The 19,998-nt window shown below is 40.1% G+C and overlaps 1 protein-coding gene across 7 annotated transcripts in view; it reads left to right on the forward strand.

The window, feature by feature from the left end:
• The first annotated feature begins 22 nt into the window (after window positions 1-22).
• ARID4B (AT-rich interaction domain 4B) overlaps window positions 23-19,998 on the forward strand; it is an 84,820-nt gene continuing 64,844 nt past the window's right edge. For 3 of the 7 annotated variants that reach the window (XM_061471234.1, XM_061471239.1, XM_061471235.1), the window contains exons 1-2: window positions 1,271-1,412; window positions 1,626-1,687. In XM_061471234.1, coding sequence (XP_061327218.1) covers window positions 1,286-1,412; window positions 1,626-1,687 — 189 coding nt within the window. In that variant the 5' untranslated portion in view covers window positions 1,271-1,285. Of the gene's footprint in view, window positions 109-291; window positions 457-627; window positions 811-1,032; window positions 1,182-1,270; window positions 1,413-1,625; window positions 1,688-19,998 lie in introns of those variants that run through there. The other 4 variants (XM_061471237.1, XM_061471236.1, XM_061471240.1 and 1 more) reach the window with 4 other exon arrangements.

The raw sequence follows: 19,998 nt of genomic DNA on the forward strand, positions 1-19,998 counted from the left end.
TAGCGCGGAGCCACCTCTGTCCGGCGCGAGGCGCTGAGCGGGAACTGCGTGACCCATGAGCCCCCGCGGCACCGGGCCTCGATTTCCACCGCGGTGGAGAAGAATGATGTCAGTATTTCCGACGCGGGGGCCAATGGGGATGAGGGAGGGGTGGGCTCTGTGCGCCGGAGCCCAATGCAGGAGGCGGGGAGAGGGGCGAGCCTCGGCCCGTCAGCCCGTCAGTCAGTCGGTGTGGGAGGGGGAGGGGGACCGAGAGGCTCAGAGCCGAGCAGTCACCGCCGCCGCCGTCGGGTCCGCGCAGGACGGATCGGTCCCGCCGCGAGCAGAGCCGCTGCTGGAGCGTTGAGCCAGGGGCCGAGGAGCCCCGGAGCTGAGAGGAAGCTTCGCCCCGTTCCCTTCTCTCCCCCCGGCCCCGGGTCGGGGGAGTAGCGGGCGGGCGGGCGCCGCGGAACAAAGGTAACGGCGCGGAGCCGGGGAAGGAGCCCCCCACCCCCCCCCGGCCCTACCGGCGGAGGGTGGGGAGGTGGCGCGGAGCTCCGGGGCGGGGGGACTCGGGGCCAGGCGGCGGCGGCGGCGGGGCGTACGCGCGGGGGGGAGGGGGACGGTTGTTTTTCTCCTCGTAGCGAGACTGCGGCGGGACTCGCCGATCCTCCTTCTCCCCCCGCAAACACCCAGCGGCGGGCGCGGGGGGGAGGGGGATCGGCTGCCGCCTGCGTGCGGGAGGGGCCGGCGGCTTCTTCAGCAGTCTCCGCCGGGAGGGGACGGAGCCCCCTCCTCCACACACACACGTTCAGTGTCCCCGCCGAGCAGGTCGGGCCCCTTTCTCTCCGCCCCCCTCCTTCCCCGTCCCCGCTCCCTTCTTTTCTTCCTCTCCGCCGCCTCCCGCCCTCCCCCCGCCCGGACCCGCTGCGCCGAGCCGGGGAGTTGCGGCTGTTGCTACTGAAACTCCTGCCGCGGAGTCAGCGCTTTCCTTTATTTGGGGGGGAGGGGGGGGAGTGGGGGGGGGGGGGAGAAGGGGGAGGAGGAGCCGCCGCGATCCGGAGCCGCAGCCCCTACAAAAGCGTGCGTGTGTGTGTCGGGGGGGGGGGCTGCTATCGACACCCCGCTCTCCCGCTGCGCATACAGACACTCTTCCTCGTACAATGGAGGAAGAGCCTCCCTTCCTCTCTCCGGCTCCCGCGGTAAAGTGGGGAGGGGGGATCCCCAAGGCTGGGACCCCCGCGGGTCCCCTCCTGCCGCTGGGTGCCTGGGGAGGGGCCGCAGCGCCCCGGGGAGGCAGCCGAGGATGCGTCTTGCCACCGCGCCCTCCCCCCGCGGCGGCCGGGGTGGCTGGGGGTGGGTTGTTGTTGTGGCAAGTTTCTCCTCCTCTGACAGAAATGGCGTCAATGGCTGCGAGTGTAGGGGAAGCCGCGGTGTGTGGGAGCCGGAGGGGAAGCAGTGGCCGAGGAAGGAGGGGAGGGGGTTAACTGGGGAGAAAGGGGGCATCCGGGGAAGGAAAAGGGGAGTTTCGGGAGGAGTCCGGAGCCCCCACCCCGATCACTGCCTCCCCTCCCGCCCCCCCCCCCCCCCCCCCCCCCGGTGCGAGCGGCTGGTGGGGTGCCTTAGCGCTTTGTTTTAAATTCCAGGTCCAGCCTCTGCCGCTCAGCTCCTGTCGAGGTTTTTACAGCAGCCTGAGCTCATCATGAAGGTAAAACAGTCGCTTGTGTGGCTGGGAGGGCAAAGAAGGGAGGGTTGCACGATCAAATGCTGTCCTATCTGTCAGTCCATCTGTCCCGACCCCGGTGCGAGGCGAGGCTCTGCTGCAGATCCGGACTGCGGGCTGCTTCGTCCCCACTGCTGCATTTGGTGCCTTAGCTCGTTTGCTGCCGGTGGGGCAGGCTTTGCTTCATCGCGTTATGCCGAGAGAAACTCCTAAGTTCGCTGAGCGGGGGTTGTTCTCCTTCAGAAACATTGTTTGTAGGAGAATAAGGACATGGCTGCCTGGGCTGAGCTTGCTTTATGGAGGAGCAGAGGACAGTCACCCAGCTTGAGAAAGTACCGTTGCAGGGGGCAAGGAAGGCGGAATGCTTCCTATACAACCGTGTTTACTTAATAGAGGGTAACTGGTAGATTTACTTACTTTCTGTTCTTTAGTAGGAGTTTTGTTGAATGAATAATCTCGGTATGATCAGGGAGGGTGCATGTAAGAGATTCTTTGCAGTGGAATGATTGCTGTAAGGTCCAGAAAGATTTTCAAACAGGTTCCAGTTTTCTTTTCAGTGCTGTGTAGAATTCACATACTTCATTGGTGCTCATTTTTCTTATCTTAGACCTTTCTAGACTATTTATTTTCCAATATATTATGCAAGTTTTGTAAAAAAAAAGATTGTATCAGTGGAACAGAATGATCTCTTCTGTGCATAGCAGATATCCGTGTACCAAAAAGTAGTTTTTAACAACTGGGTTTGTTAGGTTTTATCATTTTGCTGACATGTCTTGCTCAAACTGCCAGTTATATTATCATGACCCCCTTGTAATTCAGCTCCTGATCCTGCTGGGCAGCAGTAAATCTCATTTAAAAAAAAACTGTAAATCTTATTAAAAAAGAACTATTACAAATGTGTAATGCATCATCTCTTTGTTATTAATAAAAAGAGCAGTCTGTATGGAGGGTCTTGCACTATCAGAGTGGTGCCTAATATCTGTGAATGAGTGTTATGTAAAATGTGTACCTAGTATTATATTCAGTGCTGGAAATGATACAGGCTGTTTTAATTTCTAGATTGATCTGAGTTGCTGAGCAGCAAGCTAAGTCTTTTGGTATAGCTGTTAAAGGTCTGGCATGTTTTTGTTTTTTACTCTGGTGACTTAATGACAGTATCTTTAAAAAAATCAGGTTTTAAATTCCCTTCTCTATGATCTTTCTTTAACAAGTGTTAAGATCTAAGTTACTGCCCGTCTTTCTCATTAAAAGTAAACTAGTTATGAATTTACAACAACAGGTTGTTGAAGTAGTATGATAAGGAGCTTTCCAAACGTGGCTCATTGCCGGGTGGGGATGCAGGAGATGGAAGCAAAGAGAAATAGGAGGCAGCATAAGGAGCTTTTTTTCCCCCAGAAGGAAAAACATTTATTTAAATGACAGCTAAATTTACATACATTTCTAATATTCTTTTTCCATGTAAACAAATCTTGAAGTTACCATAGAGATTGGGTTCAGATACTGTACTTATAGAGCCATATAAATATGTACATAGGCAGTTGGGAGGATGAGGATATTGGATCACAAATGGGATGCAGAGTGTTCTGTGAAATAGTGATAGAGCCCCTCTTTGGGCTGAACTGAAGGTATAGCAAATGCTTAAATTTAAAGGAGCAAACACAGAAACCTGTTAAGAGAGCCATATTTAGGGAACAGCTCCCAGCTTATTTATTCTTTCGTAAGGTTTGTGCTATTGTTGCATTTTTATTTATTTTGTAAACCTGGACTAATTCTGCCAGGGTGTTCAAATGCTACGTTTAAGTCTGCAGTTTTTGCAGTTTGTGTGTGTGTGTTGTGTTAAACTTGCATATGCTTGAGATAACTCCCAGTACCTTTATTTAATGTGCCCTTTAATGCTAAGTGAGGTTAATCTGTAAGTCACTACGTCAAAGCTTTAGTTATTACAGTGAAACTTTTTAACAGAATTGTAGCTCAACAGAAATTTCTAAGATTCAACAGTCTAACCAAGACTGATTTTTAAGATTTTAGGAGTAATACTGTGCTTTGTCTGTCTTAAATTTCTAATTTATTTTCTAAGCTTAAAAGGATACAAGATGGTTCAATAAGAAGTGGTAAGGTAGAGTGCTTAAAAGAACAGCTGGGTGTCTGTTCATATCACCACAAGGTAACATTAACTGTACTAATCAATATACTGCTTAAATACGACTGTATACTTATGTGCATTTATTTTGTAAGTTATTGGAGGAATATGCCTCAAGGACATTTCAGCATGTAAAGGATTTAATGCTTTAAGGCCTAATCTTACTTTGAGTCTGCTGACTACAGACTTGCTGCTGACTGCACGATTGAGGCCTCTGTTTTGATTTATGCCTTGGTCATTCTCTGAGGTGCAGAGGGTTGTGTATTCTGGTGCATAGAGCACTGGGTTCCTTGTCAGTATCTTTGTCTCTTTGGGTAAGCTTGAGTAACTTGTTTAGCTTTACTGACTCATTTTTCCCATCTGTGTAGTACAGAGGGAATGTTTCTCATTCTTTGTAAAACACAGTGAGGTACATTTAGGAAGAGCACCAAGTCGTATTGAGAGAAGGCTGCAAGTCACTCATGCTCTTGCATTTTGGAACCCTCTGAGACAAGAGAGGTGGGTTGCCTGCTGAGAAATTACTACCTCCAGAGCTGTTGGTGTAGTTGTCCTCCCTGCAGTAACCCAACTTAATCCAGTTAAATAAAGTCCTTTGTATAAACTAGTAACTTTAGACTGTTAAGTAGTCCTCCCATGGACTGCAAAAGCCACTTGAAGGCAGTCTTGAAATATGCCTGACAAGAAGTATTCACGCCTTCACATAATTGTGCTTGTTATTGTTACGTTCTACTAAATTGGGCTTTCTCCTTTGTTAATTTCCTCTGATAATAATTAATACAGGTGTATAGGTAATGGCTAGGACAGTTTGTATGTTGTAGTGAAGCTTTTTTTGTTCAACTTGGGCACTTTCTGCGTAAGATCTTTTTGCATTAAGTATGCTTCAGAAGCAGGAAGAATCTGATTATTTAAAAACTAATTGTGTGCCATCAGATTACAACCTATTAAGTAGGCAGCAATATATATAAAACCATTATTATAGTTTGTTTCTATTTTTTTTTCCAAAGTCAGGAAATAAACTACAGGAAAGCAGAGTTGCTGTTTCTAAAGAAAGAAACGAACATAATCTCAGTTTCACCAGTGATTTGAACTGTTGTAAATGCTCATGAGATTTTTAATATGTATCGCAACATTTAAATATCACTTGATATTTAAATATGTGAATGAGGGAAATATGTCCACTGTAGTTAAAAGTTCACTGCTGGCTGGAGACAAAAAAGAGTGGATGTCCCAGAAGCTAGAGCAATGCAATGTGAATTAAGTGATCTGAAATGATCGTTTACATGTTTTGATGCTACTTGCATATTAAATGTTTTAAGTCTGTAAAATATGAAATATTTAATGGTCATAGATAACCTTTGTGTGGTAGCCCTGGATATTCCCAAGTGCTTGTTCAAAGCCGCCACACTAACAAATGAAGGAAGCCATGTATACAGTTTATGATGGACTTTTCTTTTTGGTTTTACTTCATCCTGAATTTTGGTTTCATTAGTCTTTCCCAGTGACCTCTCTAGCTATCTGCAGACATCACCGGTGCACACTGATTCTGTAACTGCTTTCCTTTTAAGCCCATCAGTCTGTTTCTCATATTCTCTGCCAGTGTGGCAGTAAACTTTTCAGTCACTGATTTCCAACTCTGAGCACAAGTCAACTGAAAGTCCTGTTGCTCTTAGGCAGGCTGGAAACCAGTCATGGAATGTAGTGACCTTTCACTCTCTGGTTAACTGTTTGAATTGCAGCAGAAATGGACAATTATAAAGGAATAGTACCATTAGCGTAGTTTCATTGCTGGTAGCAGAACAAGTAAGTCTTAAGAGGTGGTTTTCCCCTGTAATTTATTTTTGTATTATGAAAAATTATTTTCTTGAATTCTGTCCTGATGTTTCAGTTTGAACAAGCGATCAGAGGCAGTTATTGACTTCCTCATGCTTGCGTGATTATGTAGAAAAGAAAGCAAACACCACTTGCACCAAGAGATTACAAGTCATATTGGAATAATCTATGTTAGTTTGAAATTGGTTGGTTGCACTTCTTAAATGCCCATCTTAGTGTATTTTACCAAGTGGCTAAGCAACATGGAAGTCTTGAACTTAAATCTGCATGTTCAGTAGGTGACTGTTAAGTAGTTCAGTGTGTTGATATGGACTCAAAGTTAATTAGACCATCTGTTGCAAAAAAGGCTGTGTTGGACTGAGTAGATGTAATAAACTGAGCATTAGAAAAGTTAAGTTGCCTGTATTGTTATCTTCAAAGTTGGTGAAGGATTTTTGGATGAAGTCTCACCACAGTATGACTACTGTGTCAGGACACTGTCTAAGAAAAATGTTAGTAGACAGAATAATGAATATGCGTATATTTGCTAGAACACTTTGAGATGGTTATTCAGTTTGCTTTGTATTGTGTGCATATAGTGCAGAAGCATGCTGTGGTACGCATTGTGCGCCTGGTGTTTGCAAAGGAATTTTGCATTGTAGCTGAGAAGTCTTTCAAAACAAAATACAATGGTTTTGAGGTATGAAAGTTCACAGTCACTGTTAAATACTTTATCTGAATGCTTTGCTGGTCATGTAAACTGAGAAAAAAGAAAGGCTAACTGAGAAAGGTAGAAATGATACTGTGAATGATTTGTTGTTACATCGTGGTTTCAAAATGTTGTTTAAATCCTAGAGATACACACATTTTTCTTACAAACATAGGCTTTTATAATAGGCTGAAGGATAAAAATAAAGGGAATTTTTCCTTACTTGAAAAAGGTAACATTTTATAGGAAAAGTCTAGAGCTTAAATACTTGTGGTATCCTAATGCTAGAGCCATCCAAATGCTAGATTATTTATCAGTTTGTACTTGAAAGCAGTTAACTTGCCATGAAACAAAGTAGTAGGTTCTCTGCAGTTCTACTTACTATAATAGGCACTTCAGCTTTTTTTTACAGAAATGTACAAATCTGAATAAACACAGTTCTTGAACAGATTTTGCCTTAAATATGATTCAGGTCACAGTTGAGAAGTGTTGGTATGTCAGGGCTTGTATGTATTGCTGCTTGCTTTTTAGCTGACATGCTTCAGTAGCAAATACTTCTTTTCTGCCTTTTCTATGTAGCACTTCCAGCATTGTCCAGTTACTCTGCTTACTTCCACTCGCTGAATATTTGTGTGCGCATGGAAAGGATTTTTAAAGAGTCCTAGAAGATTTCAAGAGGCCTCCAAGGAACTAGGGAAAATTCTGTAGCCCTATACATAAGCTAAATGCTGGTGATTTAATAAGTGTTAGAATAGTTCTTTTAAAAGGTTTTGATGGGAAATTGTAACTGTGGGTGGTTAGGGATTTTGTTTGTTTCCTGTTTTTTTTTGCTAACATGGGGTGACCAGATGAGAGGATATTTCAGGGAATTCAAGTATGAAAAACACAGCAAACCACTTTGATATTCTGTACTTGACAAGACATCTATTCTCCTTCTGAAGATTTGTTTGAACCAGGGAGGAAATTCAATAGACCACTATTGTGTTGTGGTTTTTTTTTTCTTTCTGTTTGTTTTGGCTTGGAAGGCACTGTATGAAGCAGTCATGACCTGTTTAGCAAGAAGTGTTTGTAAGCAAGCTCTGGAGCAGCAGCTGTGAGAGTGTCAGAGCAAGGGCGGTGGAGGGTGTTGCTGAGTTACCTGCAGAAAACTAGGACTGAGGTGACCTGCCTGCATTATGTTCGACTGCTGTGTGACAGTGACTTCTTGAGTGAGTGTACATTCATTAATTGAATGTGGAGTACTATTTTGGGTTTTGCTGAACCTGTGGGGAGCACTATGAAGAAGATTTCTCTTACGAGCTAATCAGAAACATTGTAGTACCAAATTATGAGAAGGCATTTTCCTTACTGTGAGCAAAAGCAGTAGTCATCTTTAGTAGTTAACCTGGAGGTACTTGCTCTCCCCTCCTGTTGTCTTTGAGCCCATACATGCTCTGGAGTGAAGAGGGTAGTCAGTATGCCAGAGAAAACACCTTTAAGCATCCAGAACTCCTAAATTACGTAGTCTTTGATGGTGACATTTGTAGACCCTTTAAGGAGTATGCTATTCAGAGACAGCCTTCCTCAGCTGTCATTTAAGCTGAGTGTGAATGCAAACTTCTAAAGGGCTGTGTTGCAGAGCAGATCATCCAGGTTGGATTAACTGGTAAATAACACTGTTCCTGGGCAGAAGAGTGAGTTTGCTGTTCTTCTCATTGTTCAATCTGTTGCTTTGTCCCACAACAACCTATAGCAAAGGATTTGGTTTCATAAGTAGTTTGTCAAATTAAGCTTTTATGATCGTGGAAGAATACAGCCTTGTCTTCTTCCACTCATGGCTGTTTATTCTTGCTGTTGTTTGCCAGCAGTCCATTTGTGTGGTCACAGGGTGGACTGAATCAAACTGAAATTAACAACAGATACATATACTCTACAGTTGCACCTAGTCTCTGACCTGGCTGATCCCTGCTGTTGGGGCAGAGGAAGGAAGGAGAGGAAAGCACAAGTGCACAGAACTTATTTAGATTGGTTTAAACTGCTTGTGAACACACGTTCCTCCCCATCTCTCTGCCAAGTTAGCAGTTTGCAGTCATTAGGCTAAACATTCGGTAAACTGTCTACACCTGAAATTGCCATAGAGGTTTTTCTAGGCTCACTTACTAGCTAAAACACTGTACTTCTCTACAGATTTGAAATCCATGTTTTTTAGAAGGTGTTGAATGAAAACATCAAGTGTAATTGATGCTGTTCCTTGAAGGTGAAGAATAAAATTTAATTTTTGATGTGATAAACATTTATTTGAAGTTCAAAAGATGAAGTTTTAAATAAGAGATGGCACTCGACACAAAAAACAAAGTGTTTTAAATGTTTTCTATGGAGGCCAACATAAGCTTTGCTTCCCTACCTCCTCCAACTTCTTATTCAATACTTGGAAAGAATACAATTAATAATAACGTCTGTTTTCCCCCAGGGTAGAAAAACAGTATTACAGTTTTCTGCAGGAAAAAAAAAAAAAAAAACTAGATTTCTATCCTGTAAAGGTGACAATCTTTATGTAACTAATGCTTAAATTAATACATTCTGACATTAGGTATTTTTACCAGTGGGAAGAAGAATTAAGCAATTGTGCTTTGTGTATTCCAAATTAAAACAGTTGGATACAATACTATTACTTTGATAAGGAATTCAAAGGGAATAGAAGTCAAACTTTTGATTCTTTGTATGTTAAGTAGGCCCACATATTTGTGGGTGGATTAGTGGAGAGCCAGTGACAATCAGGAGTTAATGCCAGTTGTAGAAGGTAAAGTTAGGGTGTATATGATGTTTTCTGCTTATTGTCATAAACTTAATGCAGAAATTTGGATGACGTTTATCTTCCTTTCCAATAACTGGGGCTCTCATTTGTGTGGGATCCTTTCCCTCTAAGATGCCCTTCAAACTTGCTATTCTTAATTGTTTACACCATCCTTTTAAGGTCAAGGAAATGGGATTTGACTTAAGCAAAATTCAGAACAAATTGTATCTTTTCACCTGGTAATAAATAATGTAATAGGAAGTATTTTTCGTTTGTTCACATTCTCTTCTGATCTGAAAAAAAAAAAAAAGTGTTTCAGTTTTTGGCAGGGCAACCTGATCCACTGTGAATTCTTCCTTCAGATTTTCAGCTATCCTCTCAGCAGCAGGTTGCAAATGCTAAATCTTATTTGTACATTTAAAATAGTCCACATCATGTTTTCTTAAAGATAAATGGAAAATACATTCTTTTTAGATTGCAAATAATGCTTTAATTTATAATGATGAAAGATAGACTTTTCAATATCCTGAATGAATGTTTAAGAGTGTTAGCTTAATCTTTTTGTTAATGCCGTGACACTTAGGTTAATGTAACTTCTTTTTCTGTGAGAAATAACTTGGTGTTGAGACATTTTGGAAATGAGTACATGTTATTTATACCAGCATTTCAGAATTCAGGAATTTCTAATGGAATATGTATTTTCACTTTTTAACTTACTTTGCTGCCCTACATATTGAAAGATGTATGTTTCTGTAATATTAAATGAATGTTACCTCAAATTACATCACTAAACTTAGAAATAAAATATATGTAATTCTTAATCTTTGTGCTTCCATAAATATAAAAGTTTTTTTTAACACACAGTAATAACTTCATAAATTTTCACTTTAATGTCTTTAGCAAATTGTCATGCTAGATGTGCATCAAGGGAGATGGTGAAGTACTTCAGCATAATTAAGACTGCACTGTAGTTTAAAAATTAGAGTATGATATGTACCAATACCTTGCTGCCTGGAACAGAGATAAAAATGGAGACAATCATTCAACTTTGTCATTTCCATTTTGTGAATGCAGATTTATTCTGAGGTGCTCTTCCAGAACTTTACAATGACAATCCACATGCTTTATCCATAGAACATCATGTGGGTAACTGTGCAGTGTCTTTGTCTTCTTTGAGAATTTTTGTGCCTATTTTCCTGCATTGTTGGACAACGTAAAAGACATTAGAGCTTGGATTCATTCCTTTACTTAAGGAGGACTAGTGCAGGTTTTACAGTCCTAAAAATCAAGTAGTACAAAAGTTGGTGTCATCTCATGATGGACAGCTGGATACAAGGGCTGGAGCCTGCACAGAGTCACACTGCAAATATATTCTACCATTCTTTATCCATTTTGGAATTGGGCTGCTGAGGCTGCTATTTTGACTGTGTTCCCTGGAATAATGCAATATTAAGCTCCAGAAAGTATTAATATGCACGTGAGGTGTCTATCTGTGGTAATTCAGTTTTCCTTTGTTGGTAACCTTCTTTGGGTATTAAGCTAATATTCTGATTTCAGTTGACTTTGCCTGATGCTAGTCAAAACGTGTGGATTGATAAGTTAAATGTATTTCACTGTATTAAAATAAATCTCTTGCACATTGACTTTTCCTGGATAATAGAGAGTATATATGTGCACTTACTAATGTAGAGTGATTCAGGTTGTTAGAGGCAAATAAAGTGAATTAGTTGCTTTCGTTACATTCTGTATTGCAAGAAAAATTCTCTTTCAGTGGCAGCGTAATAATAGTGTATCAATGATAGAGATAGATGTATGTCCCGCTGTGACAGACTTTTTTCTCTGCTAATGTACACGGCATCGGTAGCAGCTGGATAGCAACGCGAGTGCTAATAGGTCAGCTTTAAATGAGTGGAATGTTTTTATTTATATCTCTTCAGTAGCACTGATTTCAGTTCAGGAAAATTATACTTTATGTTGCATTAAAATAGAGAACAATCCTACATGTGTCTGACTCAAATAACTTGTACGACAGCACATAACTGAACATTTGAAATGGTGTAATAAAATCTTAATTATGGTCTGACAATAAATATCAAGCATTGCATCTATTATGTGGAATAAAAATACTTGAGCTGGCCTGATCAAGTTTCTCTAGTTGTGTTTATTGTAGTTACTTAATTGAAATCTTGAGGAAGCAAATAATCTTTTATGATATTCATGAAAATATATATGTTTAAAATAAAAATAAAAAAGAGAAAGAAAATGGTAAACTTCAGGTGCTTGATTCTAGACATACCCAGATACAGTTCCAGAACTTTTCTTATTGCTGTAGCTGTATACCTTTACTGCACTTGCTCGGGCTGCACTGTGTTTACATGAAAATTCCTTAGTCTGAAAGGAACAGCAACATCTTTTCTTTTGTCTGGGAGTTTCTCTTAATACAGCTTTTGTGCCCACTGAAATGACATTCCAGCCAAGTACTCGAACAAGTATGTGGGCATACATGAATTGCTTAGAAGGGCCAGTGTGAACTCTTCAGCTGGGTATTCTGCTTCCAGCAGTGGTGGTGCACAATGTTTCTGTGAAAGTAAATATTACAATGAGCTGATTCGTCATGCAGTAGTATTGGAAGAGTAGGTTTATTCTTTAAGCTGTGCATTTCAGAATTTCTCTGTAAGGCTTAGGGATAAAAAATGTTGCTCATAAAAATATAACAAATGAGAATTTCATTGACATGTAGTTGATACTGTAACCTGCTGACTTGACAGAGATGCTGATACTGTATTGACAGTCATTGTCAGAATGCTGCATTGTCTTGGGCATGGAAGACCTCTTGGGATGCCTTTTGTTGAACTTTTGAGAACAGAAGGGCGTTTCAAGCGGAAAGTAGCTGTAGAATTGTTGATGTACAGAAAACTACCACATAAAACTTGGATAGACATTTTCTCTTTCACTTTAGTAATCCTAAATGTTACTTTTTGAAAAGAGGCTAAAAAATAATGATTTAGCATAAGAGGTTTGAAGTCTTTTAAGAAAAAACTCTGGGCTTTACAGAGTAGCTTCAGCACACTTGAAAGTAGCAAAAAGAGTCTTGTGTGATGTATGCAACTTCAAAAATTTTACTTTCTGTTCTTGAATATTTGAGGAGTTTTGTGGAATCAGAGCAAGGATCTTTCCTTAAATAGCCCCTCCCTGGAAATGGCTGCCATTAGTCACAGGCTAAGCCAGCTGAAGATGTTTTGGAAACAGGTGCAGCAGTGAGTAGCCAAAGGAACTGAATCATTCCGGGTAGTTAAATTGGATAAAAGGTATGAAACAAGTGGTTCAGATCCCTTAACTTTTGAAAGGCAACCTTGCTGAATAGTAGCTGCTTTTATAATGTTCTCATTCCCTAGAGTACTATAGTAACACTTTTACTTCCTGTGTAGCGCACATCTAAAATATGTTAAAACTATTCATAGTTATACAGCATTTGACAAATCTCCTCTTAAACTTGTCTTCAACTGCTAATTTCTCTGTTTTAAATATCTGTATTACTTTTAATTTTTGCATTCTTGGTTTGCTGTGGGTGTCTTCTGATGGAAAATCCTTGCAAAAGTTTTCAAATAGAACTTTGTTGAACAGGAAAAACTTGTGTCTCTGCTTTGGATTTTTGCCATATTGATTATATTTAGCTTTTTTTTCCCCCAAGATTCCTTTCACAAACCTAAAGTTTAAATACTGAACTCCTAAGTTAGCTAGAGAACTCTGGAAGGTGAATGCTGTTGTGTAGTGGGATAAAAAAGAGAAATTTCCTGTTATACCCTTGCTACTGACCATGCAGGAATGTTTAGTCAATAGTATTCTCAGAAAATGCACTGAGATGGGAGAGGAGTTTGTATGTGTGCTTGTATTTGTTAGGTTTCCGCAAGCTATCAATTATGTTCCTGCAAGTTAAGAAACCTATAAAACTAGCTCATGGAATAATTATGAACTTAAGATTTCGGTCATAACTTCCCCCCCACTGCCCCATGTAAAATTGTACTGGATTAACTGTGTCTTCCTTCAGATGTAGTCCTGGTATTTCTTTCTGCTAATATGGAGAAAGGTGAGATATGCAGATCAACTGTTGATTTATCACAGTTTAGGGGGAGGGAAGGGGGGGAGAAGTTACAACTTACTTAACAGTTTGAGGAACTGTGTGTGTGAAAGAAAAGTACGCTGAAAAATAATTGTCTGTGTTTTTCTGGAAGAAATTATGTTAGTGAAAACAAAGTTTTATCAGTAGAATATTCTGCCACAGCAAGGTTCTTCAAGTTTGATTTCAGCCACAGTAGCTCAACCAGGAGTTGATTTGAGGTATGGGTTGCCTTGTGCTATGATTTGGGAAAGCAACGTTGCGCCTTTTGTTGGGATAACTTCAGGTTCACTTGCTTGCTGCTTCTCTTGGGAAGTTTACAGTGTAATCTTCTGCAGAGATACCTGTGCCAGTATGGAAGTAGTCTGCTTGTCAGTATGAGTTATGATTTGTGGTAATTTTTTCAGGTATTACTGTACTAATTTTTGTGCGGTCCTTGCTACCCAGTGTCTAGCTTAGTTCAGGCATCTATACTCTCTGCAAGGTCGTAGATGTATGTCAACAGTGGCCCAATAGATGCAAGTAAGAAAACACCAGTAGATTCAGCAGAAAAGAATGTCCTTTCTTTTTTTATTCTAGGCTCAGATAATGGGTTGTGTGGATTACATAGATACAATCTTAACTGATCTACTGTCTGCTCTTTTGAACTGGGAGCTTTCTATAGTCTTAACCAACCATTTTATTGTAGTGGGAGATTAAACTTAACTTGAATCTGTTTCAGTACATAATGCAAGTACGTGTGTAGTCATGCTAATACTTCACTTCTTTTTAATCTTGCACATGCCTGACTAAAAAAAATCTGTCTTCTAAGTGTCTAATGCAGTGCTGTTGGTTCTGTATCTTGCTTCTAAGGAGATTTGAGGATATAATTAAGCCAAGCAAGCTTGTTGGTAGGTCTGTTCATTATTCAGAGAACTACAGCTCCACTAGAATTTGTAGGAAAATCAGTACATTGAAAAGCTTTGTCTAATACAACTGTCCTTTTGTAATCATATTTATTTGTGTATATATATTCCCCCTTGCTTTGCCCACATAATAGTAGTAGATACCTTAAATTCTTCCCTTCCCCCCTTTTTTATTGGGATGCACACCGGAAGAATTGACTGTACTGAGAGATGTATTATCTTTTGATAAAGAAAAATACTATGCAGATGTATATTGTAGTAGGACGTGCAGTACAAGGGTGGCAAGACTACTTCAGATGCCATAAAAAGATAGCCTCTGCTAGACTAAGTTACTACTAATGTTTTGCATATTTGTATCTTAACTAGTGTATTGTTAAGTAACTGTTTATTAGAAGAATCCTCTTCATAGGAAGCTTGGAGAAAAAAATCAATATATAAGTGTAAAAGGAAAAAACACACAGGGCACTGAAAAATGTATCTAGAATGTATTAAGGAAAATGCATTGTAAACAGACCAGTACAGATACACCCATAAAGCATAACACTTCTGATCTCTACTTTCCAAAATTTATACTGCAAAAGTAATAGTGGTCAGGGTGACATCTATTTATATACAGCCCCAAACACATACATATTTTAGTATCTAGAAATTACCTGCAGTTCTTTAAAAGGCTCAGTTTTTTGGCTAGCTTGCCTTTGAATTTTGCTCCAGTTTTATTCAATTAGCTTTTTCAAACGCAGAACTGTGGCATAGGGAATTCCAGGAAAGCCAAATATAAGAGCTAACTATTTTTAAGCCAAGATAGTGCAGTCTTAATGTATTAGTTATTTTATCCAAATGAGGTGTGTTTTGCTAGCTCTTGGGTAACGTTTTCCCCTGGAGACTGAAGAATAGCAGGTTACTGACTAGGAGTAAAAGGTTAGTTTAGACCGAGAGTGAAGATTTGCGAAAATGTTCCAAATAAGGATTTTCTTACACGAAAACCTAGGGAAAAGTGTGGGGATTAGTGTATCTCTAGTTAAATTCAAAGATAGTCTAAACCCCAAAACAAATGAAAAAAATGTTTGAGTTTGGCTGGTTTGCAAAATGTGAATCTTAAAAGTTATTTCTGGCACTGAGATAGAAAGGAAGAAAGACTGTTGGTCTGTGTATGCTAAATCTGCTGAAGCCAGGGAAGAAATTTGAGAACAGTTCAACAGAGCCAGTCCCTGGATAGTGAAGGAGAGAGCCTGTTTTGACTGTTCTCAAGTGCCTGTTTGACTGCTCAGGCTGTTTCTTGTGTTTGGATCTTGGTGAATCTGACAATACACTTTATCTGAGATGAAAACAGCCTGTTTGGAAAAGCAAAAGCAAAATTGGTGGAGAGAACAGAACTTTTTTTCTGTAGGTAGGATACCTTTGCTATATGCTTTTAACATAATATAGTTGAAATGGGGACTTAGATGACTATCTCCACGAAGTCTGAATTTTGCTGAAGAAACTAGAAGCCAGAGGTGCAATTGACTGAAATAATCTTTAGCAATATTAAGCCTTCCTTCAGTTGAACTTTTTTAGTAGCTGTGTCAGGCTCTGTGAATAGGGAGGGAAGTCTGCATAGTCATATTTCAGTAACTGGAGTGTGTCTTAGAGTGCATGTGCTGTGTCAAACAGTACTAATGGACTTCCAGAGTTAAATCCACACAAGAGTATGAGACTGTTGAAAGAATATGTCTTCTCATGTTTTGATCTCTTTGCCATTATGGATGGAACGTGAAACTCGGGTTTTCTGGATCCAATGCACTTTAGTCTGCCATTGCTGTTAAGCTTAATGGATTTTAGGTTTATCTTTTCCTTTACAAAGCAGTGACTTGTTCTGAGGAATCTTGCTTGTCCCAGCTATATGGTCTGGAGAGCTTTCTTGTCCTACTGTAGCTTTCTGTTCCTTGAAGGCCTTTTAAAGATTGTTTCAAAACTCAGCCATCATCTTGGTACAAGTTCTCTGTAGGCCAGTCATTACACTTGCTGGAAGGTTAAACCAGACATACTATTTTTGACAGGACTGCTCCCATGTATAAATTGAATTAAACCAATTTTCTGTTTTGTGGGAAAATTGGAATTATTTAAATCAATCTTGAAATTAATTTTCAGTTTAAGATTGGACTTATTTTACAAAAACAGATGAACAAAAATATTTTGTTTGGTTCTGTTATGCAGTGGTAATGGTGTTTTGTTAGTTTCCTATAAACATCAAAATTCAGTCTGTTCCTACAGAATGGTCAGTTGAATCATTATTTCTTTTAATCTGTAAAAAAAAAAAAAATCACTGGAAAAGCTAATACCTGCTTTGTTTGCAAATACTGTGCGGCAGATATGAAACTTCACATAAACTGCTTTTTTGAGTGCTATCCAAGTAGATTAGACTTTGAATGCAAACTTGCATTTGACCTTGCATATACTCCAGTGCTGAAGTGCTTTTAGCCAGTTTAAAGCCACTTCAGGGACTTAGTGGAGATGTTGGGCTGAAAGCTGTTTGTTTAAATGGCCAGATCTCTGACTCGTGTTCAGGGATGAAACCCAGTTTAAAGGATCATTTGAAGAGGAGATGCTTAGCTTATCTAGTTAAATAAATAGATAAATAGAGTAGCATGGTATAAACGTCATCTTCCTCATCCAGCTAGGGGCTTCATACATTCAATTTTTAGTATTTCGAAAAAGAAAAGTTAGAAATCTAGTGCAATGAAAAGGTAAATACAGAAAATGCTATGGTAGGGAAGAGGGCTATTTTCTAGTTTTTGAAATTTCTGTATTTTTTTTGCAATAACCTTACAAATTCTAAGCAATTATTATGGAGTGCTACTTCATGTCGTAGTTTGAGGCAGACTGCTAGTTTACCAGTTGATTTCTCCTCTTCTACTTTAACTCTGGTGTTTGATCTTACAGTGAAATGACTCATCTCACTAAAGTGGAGGGAACTATTTTAGCAAAAGTAACAAAACCAAATAGCTATTTGTTGAATTGCTTTAGCCTTTAATTAAAGGCATACCAGAACTGTTACAAAAGGGAGGATGGTCAGGGAGAGGCATCATTCATGTAGATTAGAGTTTGGAGGGCCAAGGCCTTCCCCTTTTATATCTGAGACTTGTTAATTCAACTCACAAAAGAAACCTGAAAGAAGACACTATCAATTTAACTGTTGTTGGTGTTACTGTAGCAGCACATACCTCCCCCTCCTACACACCACCCACAGTTCCAGAAATTAAGAACTATTGCTGCAATAGGTACTGTCTGTAACCATGTTTGATTGTTAAAACCCATTTTATTTGATTTATTTTTGATGGCTGCATTTTTTTATTTACTGCAGGTAGACAGATATCTTAGAATGTTTATCCTAGCATTCCTGGCTTTATTCATAAAGGACTGAATTGATCCAGCCCTTTTAAGTAGACTGGTTTTCTAATATTTGCATAATGATCAAAACTACATCCTGGTGATCATTCAAAGTTACTGGGAAAAAAAAAAACAAAACAAAACAACAAATAAATTAATGTAACTTTTGTTCAGAACAGTTCTGTTAGATTAGATTTCTAGCATGAAGAAGCCATATAGTTATTTTTTTACCAGTTAGGTCTTCAAGCCACTTACGTTTTTAGTGGTTTCCTATTGGTTCTGTGGCATTCAAGGCTGTTACGATGCTCTGCTGCTTGTCATTTATTTTGTCAACTCATACAGTTTATCAGGACATTCATATCTTGAATCTTAGGTAGTTATGTATTTTACGTTGTGAATACCACAGAAATTGTGTATGTTAGTAATTTGTCACTGAAAATCATACTCCTTTTTCTTTAAATATCCCCCGTTTTTGTTCTCCCCCTACCATGTTTAATTAAAGGGCTATTCCATCTGTTCCTTTTAACAGATAAACCATTATGAATATTGCAGTTTCAGAAATCTAATAAGCAACTGTATTAACTACAAGCTATGTTAGCAGGTTTTTTTGTAATTACTAAGAAAAATGCATTATGAAATTCTAATCCATTATAATGGGATGCCTTTGAGGCTAAAAATCCCAACGCTGTAATAGCCACAAGATTGCAGGATTTCAGAGCAATGAATATGAGGACAAGGCAGCCAGCTTTGGCCTAGATAATTTGTTGAGAGGAAGTGGAGACTGACTGCAACAGTTGAGCTTTTTAAACTAAAGAAGTGAACAGATTGTTGCTGAGTGGTATACAGTGTATTTTTAAAATTAGTATTATGATAAGTAAGTTGAGCTCTAAGCAGATATGAAACCATGTGCATACTTCCTGTCTGTCTGAGACATCACGCAAGTGCCTGGGGGTGGAAGAATTGAGTTTTAATGCACATCAGCACATATCAGAAGTGGTAATGCTGGTATTTCTTTTGCTGGAAAACGATGAAGTGGTTTTCTTGATCACTTCAATTGGCTGTTTAGTATATGGGGTAATTTATAGAATCTTGAAAAGCATGGCTAACTCTTCACAGGTATTTCCTGTTCTGTAGCTGCGTTTGTCACAAGATTTTGTTTTAATTATGGGAGTTCCTTGTTGCTTCAGAATATGAGTGTGAGTACCTATAGCCAGATTAGGCTTAGTCTGAACTACTTTGAACTTTGCTTGATCATTCCCTTAATGTGTATTTAGTAAGACTGTTGATTTAAAGCCTCGAAGAGATGGCTTTATTTCAGATATTTATTTCAGTCCTTATGACCTCTTCAAGTAACTAGTTATACAGAATAATAACATCATTTTTCTAAACCTAAAAGCTCTGTTCATCCTGAAGCCATGGGATTTTTATTTTTTTTGCATGCCCTAGACTGCAATATTAAAGAACCTTGCAATATTACATCTTCCCTGTGCAATGAAAGAGCATGTTAGTCTGACATTGTAGGCCAAATCTAGTGAGGGACTGCAGCTACCTAACCTGAGGGTGTTTGTGATACTTCTCAGTATGAGTGATGGCACTGCATTGTGCTATGAACAGGCAGGCTGTCATGGTTTAATCCCAGCTGGTAACTCAGAACCATGCAGCCACTCGTTCACTCCCCCTCCCCCCTGCTCCCAGAGGGATGGGGAGGAGAATCAAAAGGATATAACTCCCACAGGTTGAGATAAGAACAGTCCAGTAACTAAGGTATAGCACAGATCACTACTGCTACCACCAATAATAATAATGATAAGGGTTAAGTAACAAGGGAAGAGAATACAACTGTTCACCACCTGCCGACCAATACCCAGCCCAACCCAAGCAGTGATCTAGCCCTTCTGGGTACCTGCCCCCAGTTTCTATACTGGGCATGATGTGCTGTGGTATGGAATACCTCTTTGGCTAGTTTGGGTCAGGTGTCCTGTCTCTGCTTCCTCTCGACTTCCCCTCCTCCCTGGCAGAGCAAGAGACTCAGAAAGTCCTTGGTCAGAGGAAACATGACTTGGCAACAACTGAAAACATCGGTGTTATCAGTGCTGTTCCCAGGCTGAAAGTCAAAAACGCAGCACTGCACCAACTACTAAGAAGGAGAAAAATGACTGCTACTGCTGAACCCAGGACACAGGCATGTGGGACTGGATTCTCTGTCTGCTGGGCAGTAAGAGCATTAGTCGGGTAAGAACGCTCCATGAAGTAGGTTAGAACCTGTTGGGTGCTTAGCACAGGACCTGTTGGCAAGCACTTATGACTCATTGAGGCATCCCATTTCCTTTAAGGTGGGTCATGTCATGGATTTGCAGTTGTTCAGATCCTCTGGAGGACTGAGACAGGTGCTTTATTTAGTAAGCCGAGGTTCCCAGGACATAGATTTGAGGACTTTGCACTAGCTGCCTTTTAATCTAAAGTTTAGTGTCTAGGAT

Source organism: Pezoporus flaviventris, unplaced genomic scaffold (genome assembly GCF_033815535.1).
Source record: "Pezoporus flaviventris isolate CSIRO_AGI_PZ_B2104156 unplaced genomic scaffold, CSIRO_AGI_Pfla_v1 ptg000066l, whole genome shotgun sequence".
NCBI lineage: Eukaryota > Metazoa > Chordata > Aves > Psittaciformes > Psittacidae > Pezoporus > Pezoporus flaviventris.